Source organism: Fulmarus glacialis, unplaced genomic scaffold (assembly GCF_000690835.1).
Source record: "Fulmarus glacialis isolate BGI_N327 unplaced genomic scaffold, ASM69083v1 scaffold7818, whole genome shotgun sequence".
Taxonomy (NCBI): Eukaryota; Metazoa; Chordata; class Aves; order Procellariiformes; family Procellariidae; genus Fulmarus; species Fulmarus glacialis.
The window spans coordinates 34,579-49,574 of NW_009227645.1; the positions used below are offsets into that span (position 1 = coordinate 34,579).

Here is a 14,996-nt window from a genome sequence, read left to right on the forward strand (position 1 = left end):
CTTCAGTGCTTCTTTGATCTGGGACATTTAAGCCTCTGTCATGGCAGACTTGCAGCTGCTCTTTTTCACAGTTCCCTTTTGAGGGGAAGCAATTGCATCTCTTTCAGCACAAGTCTTTAATGGGATTATCTGCATTACGTATAGCTACATAGAAATTATATAGAAAGTAGTAAAATTGAGATGAGCTGACTTCTGTCCCCACCTTTCACAAGGTGTCCTATAGAATCTTACTGTGCCTCACTGGAGAGGCTGCTTTTGGGGAATTGTGACATTTTTCTGTTAGAGAGCACATTCACTTTGCATGTTTTAAGAGCTTGAATATAGCCTTGCTACTACTTCTCTGCGCCACTGCCTCGTATGCTGTAAAGGAGGTCGTGGAGGTAGATGCTGTCTGCTCCTGTGCTGGTTATAAATTTGGAGAGTAAATTTTTGTACGAAAGAAGGGAAGAAAAACGCAAAAAAAAGGGGGAAGTAAAATTATTTAGGTAATAAATGAAAACTCTAGGTACTCAGCAGTTTATTCTTTCAGACTTAGGCTTGGTCTAGGCACGTAGCATCTCCAGGTTAGTGAAATGTTAGGCTAGTAGAGTACTTGTAGGGGCAGGCTGAAATGAATTTGACTTTGAACCTGCAGAAATCCATCAATGCAGATATTGATTTAAATTTAATTAAAGGCATCTTGTGCAAGTCAGCAACAGTTGTTGTGCCAAAAATGGCTTCACTTTGCATACATTTCTTTCAAGGAAAGGAGCAGAACGAAATTTGCATGCTGGGCCTTTGCCTCATAGCTCTTCAATGAAAGTATGAATCCTGTCCAAAGTGAGCTGGTTTTTTATTCTTCCCTTTCAATTAAATTACTTTGTTGCAGGTGTGGTAAAACTACCATTTGTCAGATCTTTGCAGCATTAACAAATCAGAAGCTATACTCAGTGAATTGCCACTTGCATATGGAAACTTCAGACTTCCTGGGGGGACTGCGACCAGTCAGACAGAGATCGAAAGACCAGGTTTGTCTTGCATCGATAGTAGTTTGGATAGTGTGACCATGGAAGCAAAAAGTAGCAATTATTAATGACTTTTCACTTCATTTTCCATTTCTTAGGAGGAATCTGATGGTTCCAGACTCTTTGAGTGGTGTGATGGACCTCTTGTTTTAGCAATGAAAGAGGAGGGGTTTTTTCTCCTTGATGAGATTTCTTTAGCTGATGATTCTGTGCTAGAGCGACTTAACAGGTATGTTTTAAATGCGTTAGTATTAAGTATCCTCAATGTGTCTATTCATTATACGAACACAAGTGGGGTAAATCTAGCTTCTTTTAGGCACATTTGTTTCCTGGCCTGGGTGAGCTGCTCTCTTAATCATGTAGTTCTTGCTGAAAGAATGAATGAACCAAATAACTCTAAGCCTGTTCATGTTTCAACTTCTGTGCCAGTTTGCTTTGTTTTTCTAATTGTCATCCATCTGACAGAGGTGCTAGTTTTAATCATAGTAACTCTTAGACAATTTTTGATGTTTGAAAATTCTAATTACAGCTGGGGAGAGAGATAGTAAGGTAAGACAAGATGAAACTGCCTTGTCTTGCCTAAGTCTTGATGTCTTAACTTACCTGGAAAAATAAAAGGTACTTTGATTGAAAAGCAGATATATATATGTTTGCTTGACGAGTGTTGGTACACTGATTATGTTGGTTTGAATGCTTTGGTTAGTGCCATTACTTTCCATTTGGCTTTATAGTACTGTGACAGACTGTACTCAAATTGCTGTATTTGTTTCATGGACAAAAATAAGATGATGAAAGGTTTCACTTTATTCAATAGTTCATGTCCGTGGATGAAGAAATTAAGAACATAAACCCCAGTTTAGTTGAAACAGTTTATACAGTATCTAAAGACAGTTTACAGCATGAGTCAAGTTGGAAAATAAATCTACAAGTAATATCATAGAATCGTAGAATACCAGGTTGAAGGGACCTCAAGGATCTAGCGATAGGACGAGAGGAAATGACCTCAAGTTGTGCCAAGGGAGGTTTAGACTGGACATTAGGAAAAATTTCTTTCCTGAAAGAGTGGTCAGGCCTTGGAACAGGCTGCCCAGGGAAGTGGTGGAGTCACCATCGCTGGAAGTATTTAAAAGACGTGTAGATGAGGCGCTTAGGGACATGGTTTAGTGGGCAATCGAATCTCCCCAGGAGTAACTTGTACCAATTACCCCTTGTCTTATCCATGTGACTGCTTGTAAAAAGGGAGTCTCCATCTTCTTTATAGCCACCCTTTAAATGCTGGTGATAATGTCTCCCCTAAGCCTTCTTTCTCAAGGCTGAACAAACGCAGTTCTCTCAGCCTTTCCTCATATGGCAGGCTTCCCAGTCCTTTGATCATCTTTGTAGCCCTTCTCTGGACCCTCTCCAGCCTCTCCACATCTTTTTTGTATAGCGGGGACCAAAACTGAACACAGTACTCCAGGTGTGGCCTGACAAGTGCTGAGTAGAGTAAGATAATGAGTTCTTTGTCTCTGCTGGTGATGCCTTTATCGATGCAACCCAGCATCCTGTTGGCTTTCTTTGCTGCAGCAGCACACTGTTCACTCATATTGAGCTGCTTGTCCACCAGGACCCCCAGGTCCCTTTCCACAGAGCTCCTCCCCAGCTGAGTAGATCCCAGCTTGTGCTGCACTCCTGTATTATGTTTTCCCAGGTGCAAGTCCTTACGTTTGTCTTTGTTGAACTTCATAAAGTTCTTGTTAGCCCACTCTTCCAGCCTACCTAGGTCCTCCTGCAGGGTGGCTCTCCTTTCCGAAGTGTCCACTTCCCCACTCATTTGGTATCATCGGCAAACTTCATCAGGATATGCTTGATCCCATCATCCAGATCACGTTCGAAGATATTAAACAGTGACAGGTTGCCCGTTTGAAAAGGAGCTATTTACCACCACCCTCTGGATACGGCTTGACAGCCAGTTCCCCACCCACTTGTCTAGACTATAACACATCAGTTTCTCTAGGAGGACGCTGTGGGGAAACTATCAAAAGCCTCGGAGAAATCCAGGTAGACAATGTCTACCGCTCGCCCACATGAACTGAGCAGGTTACTTTGTCATAGAAGGCGATCAGGTTTGTCAAGCACGATTTGCCCTTGGTGAATCCGTGCTGGCTTTTCCCAATCATGTGCTTCATTTGACTTGTGATAGCCCCCAGGAGGATTTGTTCCATAACTTTCCCAGGGACTGAAGTAAGACTGATGGGCATATAATTTCCTGGATCCTCCTTTAAGGCCTTCTTGTAGATGGGGGTGACATTAGCCTCCTTTCAGTCTTCTGGAACGTCCCCTGATCTCCATGACTTCTCAAAGATTACAGAGAGCGGCCTCGCAAGTACGTCAGCCAGCTCTCTTAACACCCTCGCGTGGATATTATCAGGACCCATTGATTTGTAGGGGTCAAGCTCCTATAATAGTTCACATACGAACTCTTCCTTCACTGATGGTGGGTCTGTGTTCGCATCAACCTGGATTTTTTTTCCCAAGGCCTGGGGCCCAACAGTGCTGGTAAAGACAGAGGTGAAGAAAGTGTTGACAACCTGTGCCTTTTCAGCGTTGGTGACTAATTCACCTCTCCTGTTTAACAGTGGGCCAGTATTTTCCTTCTGTTTCTGCTTGTTTATGTTCCTGGAGGACCCCTTCTTGTAGTTTTTGACATCTCTGGCCAATTTCAATTCAAGCTGAGCTTTTGCTTTTCTAACTGCATCTCTGCACACCCTGGCAATGCCCTTGTAGTTCTCAACAGGTATTTGTCAGCTTTTCCATCTCTGGTACACTTCTCTTTTGGTTTTGAGCAGACTCAGAAGCTCGTAGTTAAGCCAAGGGAGTCTCTTGCTCTGCCTACTTCCCTTACCTTTAAAGAGAATGAACTGTTTTTGTGCTTCCAGGAGAGTGTTCTTGAAAAACTCGCAGCACTCGCTAGCTCCTTTATCTTCCATGGAAGCTTCCCACGGAACCCCTCCCAATTGAGCTCTGAGTGAGCTGAAGTTTGCTGTTCTAAAATCTAAAACCTTTGTATTATTACTAACCTTCAGCACGCTCAGCAGGATCCCAAACTCCACAATATTGTGATCACTGCAGCCAAGGCTATCGCCAACTGAAATACTACAAAGCAGGTTTTCTTGGTTTGTGAGTAGTAAATCCAGCAGTGCCTTGTTCCTGGTTGGCGCATCTAACATTTGTATGAGGAAGCAGTCCTCTACGCATTCCAGGAACTTGATGGGTGATCTATGAGCTGCTGTATTGTTCTTCCAACAGATATCTGGGTAGTTGAAGTCACCCATAAGAATCAGGTTCTGTTGACCCGAAGCTTGCTTAAGTGGCCCAAATGTTGCTTCGTTGGCCTTATCTTGGTTTGGAGTTCGGTAGCAGATGGCTACTGTAAGATCCCCCTTGGTAGACGACCCCTCTGATCTTGACTCAGAGGCATTCTATAGGTCTTCCACAATCGCCGTAGTTGACTTCTATACATTCAAGGTTCTCCTTAACATAGAGCACGACTCCTCCTCTTCTTCCTTGCCTGTCTTTACGAAACAGGCTATAGCCATCCAGTGCAATACTCCAGTCATGTGAGTTGTCCCATCATGTTTCAGTTATTTGTATGATACCATAACTTTCAAATCTCCAGTTTACCATCTGCAATATTAATATTTTCAGTCAGTGAGCTCTTGAAAATGATGCATCTTAACAATTACCAGAAACAAAATCTAGTTATTTCCCTCTTTTTGTGTGTGTAAAAATTCATAAAATATAAATTTAATTTCATTATCTGATTGCAGCAGTATCCCTCATTTTAGTCATTCCCTTTAGAGAACAAGTCTTATGAGGAGCGGCTGAGGGAACTGGGGTTGTTCAGCCTGGAGAAAAGGAGGCTGAGGGGAGACCTTATCGCGCTCTACAACTACCTGAAAGGAGGTTGTAGCGAGGTGGGGGTTGGTCTCTTCTCCCAAGTAACAAGCGATAGGACGAGAAAAAATGGCCTCAAGTTGCACCATGGGAGGTTTAGATTGGATATTAGGAAAAATTTCTTCACGGAAGGGGTTGTCAAGCATTGGAAGTGATTGAGTCACCGTCCCTGGAGGTATTTAAAAGATGTGTAGATGTGGTGCTTAGGGACAAGGTTTAGTGGTGGACTTGGCAGTGCTAGGTTAACGATTGGACTTGATGATCTTAAAGGTCTTTTCCAACCTCAATGATTCTATGATTACCCATTATATTGGTGATGATTAGCAGCTATTTTTTCCACCATATCCAAACCCTCTCTGTTACAAGCTGGTTTTTTTTGTTTTGCATTGTATCAGTGCAGCTATCATTCCTTCATAAAGTTCAGTTAACCTCTTTGTTTTGACTGATACTAAGCAGTGTCTTTCTAAAGGGGTAACAGCTCAAACTTTTACAGCTTTTAGTGTACACTGAAGTACAGCTAATAAAACAAACAAACAAAAAACCCTCAAAAACCCAAAAACCTACTAGAATGCTTCTCAGATGTATAGTCTATCAGCTTGAAGACTGGTTCATTGTGCAGATTTCTTTATCTAGCTCCTATGAATATAAATTTTGCTATTGCTTTTGTAAAAAGAGAGCTGTGAGGTATATACTTTTATTAGACAAGTCTTTTGATAGATTATTTGAACTGAACCTTATCAACAAGGCTTGGGTAGAGTTTCCTTCTGAAGAAAATCAGAAATGTTCTCAATTAGAGCGGATGAACAGATTTTATTTTTAGTACAAATTCTGGGGCAATGAAAGTTGAATCAGGCCAATTCATGTGATTTTCATTTTTAAGTGATCTTTTGAAGTGTGAAATGAAATCTAAATTTTTTTTTTTTTTTTAAACCTTCTCTTTAGCGTTCTTGAAGCTGAAAAGACGTTGGTACTTGCGGAAAAAGGTGGTCAAGATGATGAAGACAACGAGGTAGAATTATTAGTTGCAGGAAAGAAATTTCGTATCCTTGCAACCATGAACCCAGGAGGTGACTTTGGGAAAAAGGAGGTAAATGTCTCTTATGTGATTGGAGGTCCAATGCAAAAGTGCATCATGCCAATTCTGGCATCCAGTGCTTCCTAGTAGGCATCTGCGTCATCACTCTAAAAAACGATTAGGATCTATCTGTTTTCCATCACTTTTGTGTGCTATCATTTTGACAATATAAGTCAGTACTCAGCAGAATGTCAAAGAAAACTTCAGGCCTCTAAATACTCTAGGTAGGCTTGATATGTAGAATACTTGAAGGACAGGAAATGTGGCTCATGAAGCAAATAAATCCAGCTCTAACATGAGTCTGGAGTAGTGTGAAGTTTCATAATAGATTATTCTCCCTAATACTGTTTAGATAGTAACAGTTAGAGGTCATCTTGTCGTTCTCAGTGAATGTGAACATCACATCCCAAAAGACCTTTCTCATTAAATGGGAAAAAATCTGATTTTTTTTAAGTAACTTAAGACAAGTTTAAAAAAACAAAACAAACAAAGAAACAAAAAACAAAAACCCCAAAACATTTAAGCAGTGTTGGTAGCTAGGACTAAAAAAAGAGCTATAAGCTCTTTTATCCAAAAGATATGGTTTCTACAGTACAGAATAACTCATTGTAAAGCCACGTGTTTAAAGGGATTTATTTCTGCATTGTGTTTGCGCTCATGATTTTTGCTTGACTAATTCAGCCAGAGGAAAAGAGGAATTACAGAAATGAGTTGTAATTGAAGGCAGATTTCCACATGGCAGTTTGCTTCTGTAAGCAAGGGGAGATTACATAGCCATTGTTTGATACATGATGTCCTAGAATGAAACGGAGCTTTGGTGCTTGCAAACTAGCTCAGTTTCTTCCAATATTCTTTTGAACTTTCTCATTTATTAGCCATTTCCTGCATTGATGCCACTACTAGAAATCTTAAAATCCACATTCTCTCAAAGATTTTGTTACAAAGTGGCCCTGTCAAAATTAGAAGGAAAGGTCTAGCTTGGTCACTTTATTTATTGTTTGCAAGTACTGTGGCTAGAAGGCTATCAGTTAACTGCAACCTTAAGGAATATGATGTAGTGTAAATTGAATTGCTATGTCATTCTGCTTGTTTGCAGCTTTCTCCTGCATTGCGCAACAGATTTACAGAAATATGGTGTCCGCAAAGCAATGGCCGTGATGATTTGATACAGATTGTAAAACACAATCTTCATCCAGGATTGTCTCTGCGTGGAATAAACGATCAAGGTGGGTATTTCTCTGTGTGTTGGTATTCAAACATTGTTAAGGAAAAAATGAGTTTGAAGGCTGCTAAACTTTCATCAAAATTTACACCGTGTCCCTCTTTCTTGTAAGTACATCTCTCTCTGAGGACAGTTATGAAATATTTTGGACTTTATTCTTCCCTCATTGTGTATGTTATGTGGCTAGCCAGAAGTAAGATCAAAGCTGTATTTACTTCACCACCAGGTAGTTGAATTACCCACAGCCCTTCAGTGCCCAATCTTAGTTTCAATGTAACATGTTGAAAGAACTGGCACTTCATTTTCTGCTAGCAGCTTCACTGTTAGTATTAATCACTTGATTCTATCTTGTTACTTGAATTTAAAAGGATCTGTAATCATAGCACAGGCATGGACTTACTCTTCAGTTATCCTGCCTGTTAGGATATAGAGTACCCATCCACGTTGCTCATACATTACAGCTGTACCTATTTTAGTGATGGTTATTATACTACAATGTAGTAGATGTGACCAATAAAATTATTTGATAACTCCATTGATTTTTTTACTCTCTTTTCAGGGGCAGACATAGCAGAGCTCATGATGGACTTTGTTGAATGGCTGACTAATCAAGAGTTTGGTCGCCAGTGTATTCTCAGCGTGCGAGATATCTTGTCATGGGTTAATTTTATGAATGTCATGGTAGAGGATGAAGAGTCGAATTCTGCCAAGGAATATAGCCTTCTTTACATTTCTCCAATGATGTCTTTTATCCATGCTGCGTGTTTGGTATACATTGATGGAATAGGATCAGGTAAGTCTTCAGTGCTCATTTGGTAGCAGAAAATATGAAGGTATATATTTGTATTAGTGTTTTTGAGTGGAATGCAAACAATGCTTTGGGGCAACATGGAACTCTGGGAGAAGTTTTCACTTCCATTTAATAATATCCTGTACTTCATATGCCTTTTTTTGTGTTTCACTAGCAAGAGTTTGAATAATACAGCAAGCTTAAGTAGATTAGAGGTAGTAATGATACTATTACAAAGGCTAGCACACAAAATAAGAAAGCTTGAGTCTTCTGAGCTGATATGGTACTTAATTACATGACCATGTATTATTCTCTCTCTCCCACCCCACATGTCAACATCTGTGCGTGCTAGCCTGTATCATGTGCATAGCTCAGCATGTATCTTTGCATGTTTGGCCGCTGGCCCAGCTGATGAATAGGAGATATGGGAGCAGGGAAAAAGTGAAAAGCCACAAGAAATGTGGGTAAAGAAGGCCTGGTATCCCTATGGCAAGCGATCGGGGTGATAGTGATGGTAGAAGAAAGGGTTTTGGAAATAGGGTGTCCTAAATTCTGTTGCTCACAGAACAATTTGTCCCTGGTAAATAGTACTGGAAGCACTGGCAAGCAAAAGCACTAACATGAAATATAAACCTGAAACAAATACTGCACAAAAATGGCATCTGTGAAGGAATTGAGTTTCTTGGTCATAAGATGAATGTGCCTAGTTATGTTTGTGAAGCATGCTTAACTTTTCTAATTACAGGTACAACATCCTGCTCGGCTGATACGGCTTTATTAGCTCGTGAAAAATGCCTGACATTCTTATGTGAGAAAATGAGTCAATTCCTTGAGCTGACTGATTATCAGAAGAATGAACTAAAGATTTATGACAGAACAAAGGAGAAGGAGTTTATGTGGATGGACAACTTTATGGGAATCCACCCCTTTTTTATTCCAAGAGGCAAGAGACTTTGTGGGAGTGGGTGGACATTTATTCTGTGGGTTTTATTCCCAATAGTTTAGTTATTCACTAAATCTAAGTAGGATACTTGAACCATTACAGAACAATTTATAGTTTGTTCTCAAGACTTAGAAAAATGGCTTTTCTCCTCCAAGTGTGTTGATTGCAACTTGGATCACATTTATTAAAAAGACACATCTGTTAATTGCTTTCTTTGATTTTTTAAAATTACTGGTTAATGGCCTAATTTTAGTGGACTTTTTTGGTGTAACAAAGCTTCTTTAATTTTGAGTAGTAATTTTCTGTCACTTTGCATGGTCAGAATGTCTGCTAACTTCCACTAAAGTTACAGCTCATGCTGGCCCTTGTGTAAAGCATGGGAAGCAGGGGTCCTGGTTATAATGCTGAATAGAACGGAGACTAGCGCCCTGCCTTGCTGTAGCCTCTTGAAGATTCGCTGCAATTTTTGCAAAATTATTTAGTCCCTGCATTTCAGTTCCTCATGTGACAAATTAATGCAAATGGAACTATCAAAATACTGCTTTCTACAGTGACGGGACTAAAAAGTGATGACTATGAGCTTTCTAGTTCAGCTGGTTAGTTTTTAGTACATGGAACTATGTGTTCCTAATGCTATATTAATCATTCATCTTTGAACATTTTGATGTTCATGGATTGTGTTAGTCATGCATAAAATTGTACAAAGTAATGCTCTTTTACAAATGGCTTAGTTTCCCTCTGCTAATTAAATCACAAGAGGAAGGATCTCTTTCATACTAAGCAGGTATCAAGATGTGCAAGATAAATTGGTGATTAATATCTTGTATACCTGAGCGATGCTGTATTACAGAATTTGGGAAGTGATGTCCCAGTGAGCTATACTGGCTGAAATTTGGCAGACAAGCTCTGTACTCTCTCCTCGATGTATGTCATAATAACAGTAAAGAAAATACGTGCCTAGCAACACACTTTAATTAAAGCACTCTTCCTTCACAGAACTGGCAGTGATGGAACAGTTTAATATGTTGTTCTGTAACATGACTGAATTGTATCCTTCAGTGCCAAATTTTCAAAAGCTGCTTTTGAGTTTTAGATCCACATGTCTGAAGGGCAAGGACAGACTTACGATTTTTTCAATGATAGATCTCTAGTTTGGGTCATGAACCAGGAAGTGTCAAAGTTTCATGGCAAATTACATCATATATTTATATGCTTTTTGCAAAATTCAACATAAATATGCAGAGATAGGCTGAGACACAGCTGTGGGTCAGACAGAAAGTATATATGCCTGATCTCTGAGAATGGGGTACAGGCTTGATCTCCATTGCTTGCTGTAAGCAATTAGCAGACAGAATGATCTTGTTCAGAAGCACATTGTCAGCAGTTCCAGCATAAACATTCTGGTTTAATTGTTTTCTGGTTTACCTTTCTTTTATTTTAGGCCCTCTTCTCCAGAGGAACAGCATTACAGATTATGCTCTAAATGCTGGGACTACAGCAGTGAATGCACAAAGACTGTTAAGAGCCCTACAGCTTGACAAACCTATTTTGTTGGAGGGGTCACCAGGAGTAGGCAAGACCAGTCTAGTTGCTGCCCTGGCAAAAGCCTCGGGAAACTGCCTTGTTCGAATCAACCTGTCTGAGCAAACGGTAGAATAAATTATCATCTTTGTAATTTAGTGTCTATGGCAGGGTGGAGGTTTTGTTTAACTTAAAGTGTAGTTCTTTTTAACTTCAGCACTGAGTCTGAAATGTCTATGTTTTCATTCTTGGTCTTAAGATGAAACTAAATGGGAAGGGGGACCCAGAAAGAGCAGTGAGCTTCTGTGAGCAAATGCCAATTCCTAGATTTTTCCTGTTCTTCTCAAGTGAAGACATGCGTATCTCTGTCTACTGTGTTTTTCTTGGCTTCTGCAAAGAACTTCAAGGCTTTTTAGCTTTTCTGTTCCAATTTAGTTTTTTGTTGTTAAATATAGTAGCTGGTCACTGGAGTCCTATCATGGAAAAGCTTTTAGCATCTTGCAATTACTGAAATTTTTTTAATACCTACATTTTAGCTCTATTTAAAGGGGAGGGAGAAAATGTGAAGTAAAGTTTAACAAAGGATGTTTATGAACTTTTGTGTAGTTTTGTAATTTCTACACCCCCTACCTCCCGCCCCTGTTCTCTACTCCCAAAGGATGTGACAGACTTGTTTGGGACAGACTTGCCTGTTGAAGGTGGGAAGGGAGGAGAATTTGCCTGGCGTGATGGACCACTACTAGCAGCATTAAAGGCTGGACACTGGATTGTATTAGATGAGGTAAATTCAAGTTTGGGGCAGAAATAAAATGGAATGTTCTGGAAGAGGAAAGGTGATGATTTGGCATGCAGGATAAATACCTTTTGAGGGTTGTTGATTGAAATAAATTTTGCTTACTTTTAGTTATGTGCATCTAGTGCCACATTGAAAGTGATTGTTCCGCTTAAGAGAAAATTAATCTCCCTCTACTAGAAGTCCCTCTGCCCATTGGCCATCCATAGAGGGAGTGTAAAAGACTGGCTTTGACTAGACCTCTTTAAGACAAGAGAACAAGGATTGAATCCCAGCCTAAATTACTGCAGAAAACCAAGGATAGATTTGATTTACATTTGAAAGTTTTTGGGAAGAGTGTCAACAGAAGTTTTGGTACACATGCTTTTATATGGATATAATTTCACTGAAATAGAAAGTGTTTTGCTGGGACTAATACACTGTGTTTGGGTACTGATTTAATTGAGATGGAGAAGAGAGTTCCATTTTGCCAGTATAAGCTATCCTGCCACCACAGGTTTGTTCATGTACCACGTAGCAGGTGCTTTCAAGCATATGCATGCACAGAGCTCACTTCTTGGCAACGTGCATTCTAATTATTGCAGAGCACAAAATCTTAAATTCTTCAGCTGTTTGTATACCTTTTTTTTCCTATTGTGAAGAATACCACTTTAAGCAACCATGATATTTAAATAACCCAGACTGCCTTCATTTAAAAGACAAGCAAACAAACAAAACACTCTGAATGTCACCAATGTATGAACATAAGTTCAGGAGAAACATCTTGAACATGCAGATTTTACAATGGAGAATTGTTTTGTTATCATGGTGAAAACACAGTACAAACAGCAAGTGTGCATAAGGGAAAGTGTTAGTTATAGTTTTGTTGCTCTAGTGTAATCTAACTGGAGGTAATAACATGACAGTGCTAGAACAGCAAGGAAATTGAATTTTACCTTCTGTGTATCCCAGACTGTTAAACTAGAGATTATGCAAAAGTGTTTTGTGGAGCATTAATACTGTATCCTTATTTCTTTCCTCAGTTGAATCTAGCTTCTCAGTCTGTATTAGAGGGGCTAAATGCATGCTTTGACCACAGAGCAGAGATTTATGTTCCAGAGTTGGGAATGAATTTTCACGTACAGCACAAGAAGACTAAGATTTTTGGATGCCAGAATCCGTACAGACAAGGAGGTGGAAGAAAGGGTCTGCCCAAGTCCTTTCTTAATAGATTTACACAGGCAAGCTTATTTGTTTGGTTTAAACTATGTCATGAGCCTGTCTTGTAGTTTTCTGACTGTATCAACAGTCAGCATGCTCTTGATTCTACAGGTGTATGTTGATCCACTGTCAGCGGAAGATATGGAATTTATTGGGAATACGCTGTTTCCTGCTATTGATAAAAGTATTATTGCTAAAATGGTTGCTTTCAATAACAAGGTAAATATATATTTTAATTTCTTTTGTGTAGAAGTAGCCAGAATGCAGTAAGATTAAAAAAATTTAAGTCTAATGTTACATTTCCAAGCATTTTTATAGAGAAGTGCATGGGTAAAAAAGAAGAATGGAAGTATATGCAGAAGAAAGTAAAGAACACCACTAAAACCCACCTGAATTCTTGTACCACTACAATTAGATACTTGGTTGATAACTGAAGAGACATTATTTTTTACAGAAGATAAGATAGATTTTATAGATAATATAAATATATATGATTTTATAGATAATATACATATATATGATTTTATATATATTATATAAAAGGCTTTGTTCTACAAAAGGTAGAAACAATTATGGTTTGGTAGCTTGGTGAAGTGAGTTGAGGAAGATAATGGTTTTCCACACATACGGATTATTTTTGAATCACAAACAAAATGAGCTGTATCTTAACAAGGACTGAAATGTGTAATTCTGTTTCTGGTCTGAATTTTTAATCTGCAGTTTATTATGGGATGTTGTTAGTGAAAGCAGCATCTGACCTTTGCAGAAGCTTGTAAGGATATGTGGTATTCTTCTGGAACACTGAGAGACCAATAAAAGGAAAATCTTTCCTGATAGGATTTGTCTATGCAAAGGATTCAGAGATGCTCAGATCTAAAATTTTGCTAATATAAAAGGTTTTCAACAAGCATTAATTGCAAGGCATCAACTTACTAGCTATTTTGTGGCTTAGATGCTGCCATTTTGTGCAAAGTGCAGGATATAAAATTCACAGTAAAAAATAAATTTATGGTCATGCTTCTGAAATTGCATTTAATCTTCATGTCATGAAACGAAAAACGTGTAGTAGTATTAAGAGAAAGTATTCTGTGGCCTTATGTAAAATCTTTTGTGGCAGCATCATACTGAATACTCATTTTTAGAGTGCAAGAGTAAAAAGGAAGCTGAGTGTTAGAGTGTTAGTAGAGGAGAGACAAACTAAATCAAGCTTTAGTTCCTAACATCTTCAGAAAAGTGAATACAGCTTGCTCTTTCTATTGTCCTCTGTCTTGTAAGCAGTGCCAATGGCAGAAGTTCAGTTGAATTTTTTAAAAAGCATTTGAAGATCAGCACGAGGGTAGAGTAAAATTTTTTTTTAATTGCTACTTTTTCCAGATTGACAAAGAAGTAATGGCTGAAAAAAAGTGGGGGCAGAAAGGAGGACCCTGGGAGTTCAACTTACGTGATCTTTTCCGCTGGTGCCAGCTTATGCTTGTTGACCAGTCACCAGGATGTTATGATCCAGGCCAGCATGTATTTTTGGTATACGGAGAAAGAATGAGAACCAGGGAAGACAAAGAAAAGGTGAGCCGTGCGTTCTCCTTCCTTGCTCTTCAGATTGTCAGGAAGTATTTCTAGAAATCCAAGAGTAAATTTGAAGATGCCTTGCAATTCATTCATAGACATTACTTCTTGCAAAAGAAAAATAGGTTTGTTGGGGTTTGGGACTTAACATATGTACCCGCTCCCTTGTCATTTAAAATATGAATTTAATTACCTACTAGTATAAAAGCAGAAAGCTGGTGTAAATGAAGGCAAGTAGAATAACAAAGGACTTAAACAGAGCAAAACACAACATATTCTTGAGTGATTCTGTATTCTATAATAACATTCTCATAGAAATGGTATGGGTTGCATGCATATTTGTGAGGAAAGAGAAGATAGGGAGCAGACAAGAGAAATTGCACTAAGGTATGGAGAGATTCTGAAAGTTATGGTTAAAAAGCATTTGTGTCAGTACAGTAAGTAAAAATAACGTCCCGTAATTCTGCCCTTCCCTGCCGGCATTTTTAAATTGTTCTGGCTTGGATTTCTTTTATTGACTTTTGTTTATCTGTCACTTTTTTCATCTGCCTGTCAAATTGCTCCCCTCGTTCTGTTAAACTCACTGCTTAAGGTTCCTCTAATAAAACACACTCACTGCAGTTGTTATTACACCTTTGCCACCTACTTATCCCTCTCTTGCCTAGAAATCTTTTGCTTTTGTTTAATTACACAACATTTAAATGGTATTAAACTAAAAGTCAATCAGATTGTAAGACTGAAGTTACTGACTGTATGTGACTGGATATTTTTTCTCATGGGTTTACTTTCCCCTTCCTGTAGTAGTATTATTTTGTTGTGTGTTATCAAAGAGCTTATTTATGGACTGACTTCTTTCCCAGTATTTTGTTAAAAAGAAACATTACTTAGGGTATTTCAAGTCACAGGAAAGCATGGGTAATGAAGAGGTTGCTGTGTGCAGCTCACACTC

At 38.9% G+C, this 14,996-nt stretch overlaps 1 protein-coding gene across 1 annotated transcript in view; it reads left to right on the forward strand.

The window, feature by feature from the left end:
- The window catches only part of MDN1 (MDN1, midasin homolog (yeast)), a 103,542-nt gene that overhangs the window by 33,600 nt on the left and 54,946 nt on the right, over window positions 1–14,996 (forward strand). Inside the window, exons 31-41 of the mRNA XM_009583221.1 lie at window positions 869–1,007; window positions 1,103–1,233; window positions 5,883–6,027; window positions 7,112–7,241; window positions 7,797–8,030; window positions 8,773–8,970; window positions 10,412–10,620; window positions 11,150–11,272; window positions 12,307–12,504; window positions 12,596–12,703; window positions 13,859–14,047. Of these exons, the coding sequence (XP_009581516.1) occupies window positions 869–1,007; window positions 1,103–1,233; window positions 5,883–6,027; window positions 7,112–7,241; window positions 7,797–8,030; window positions 8,773–8,970; window positions 10,412–10,620; window positions 11,150–11,272; window positions 12,307–12,504; window positions 12,596–12,703; window positions 13,859–14,047 (1,804 nt within the window). The remainder of the gene's footprint in view (window positions 1–868; window positions 1,008–1,102; window positions 1,234–5,882; window positions 6,028–7,111; window positions 7,242–7,796; window positions 8,031–8,772; window positions 8,971–10,411; window positions 10,621–11,149; window positions 11,273–12,306; window positions 12,505–12,595; window positions 12,704–13,858; window positions 14,048–14,996) is intronic.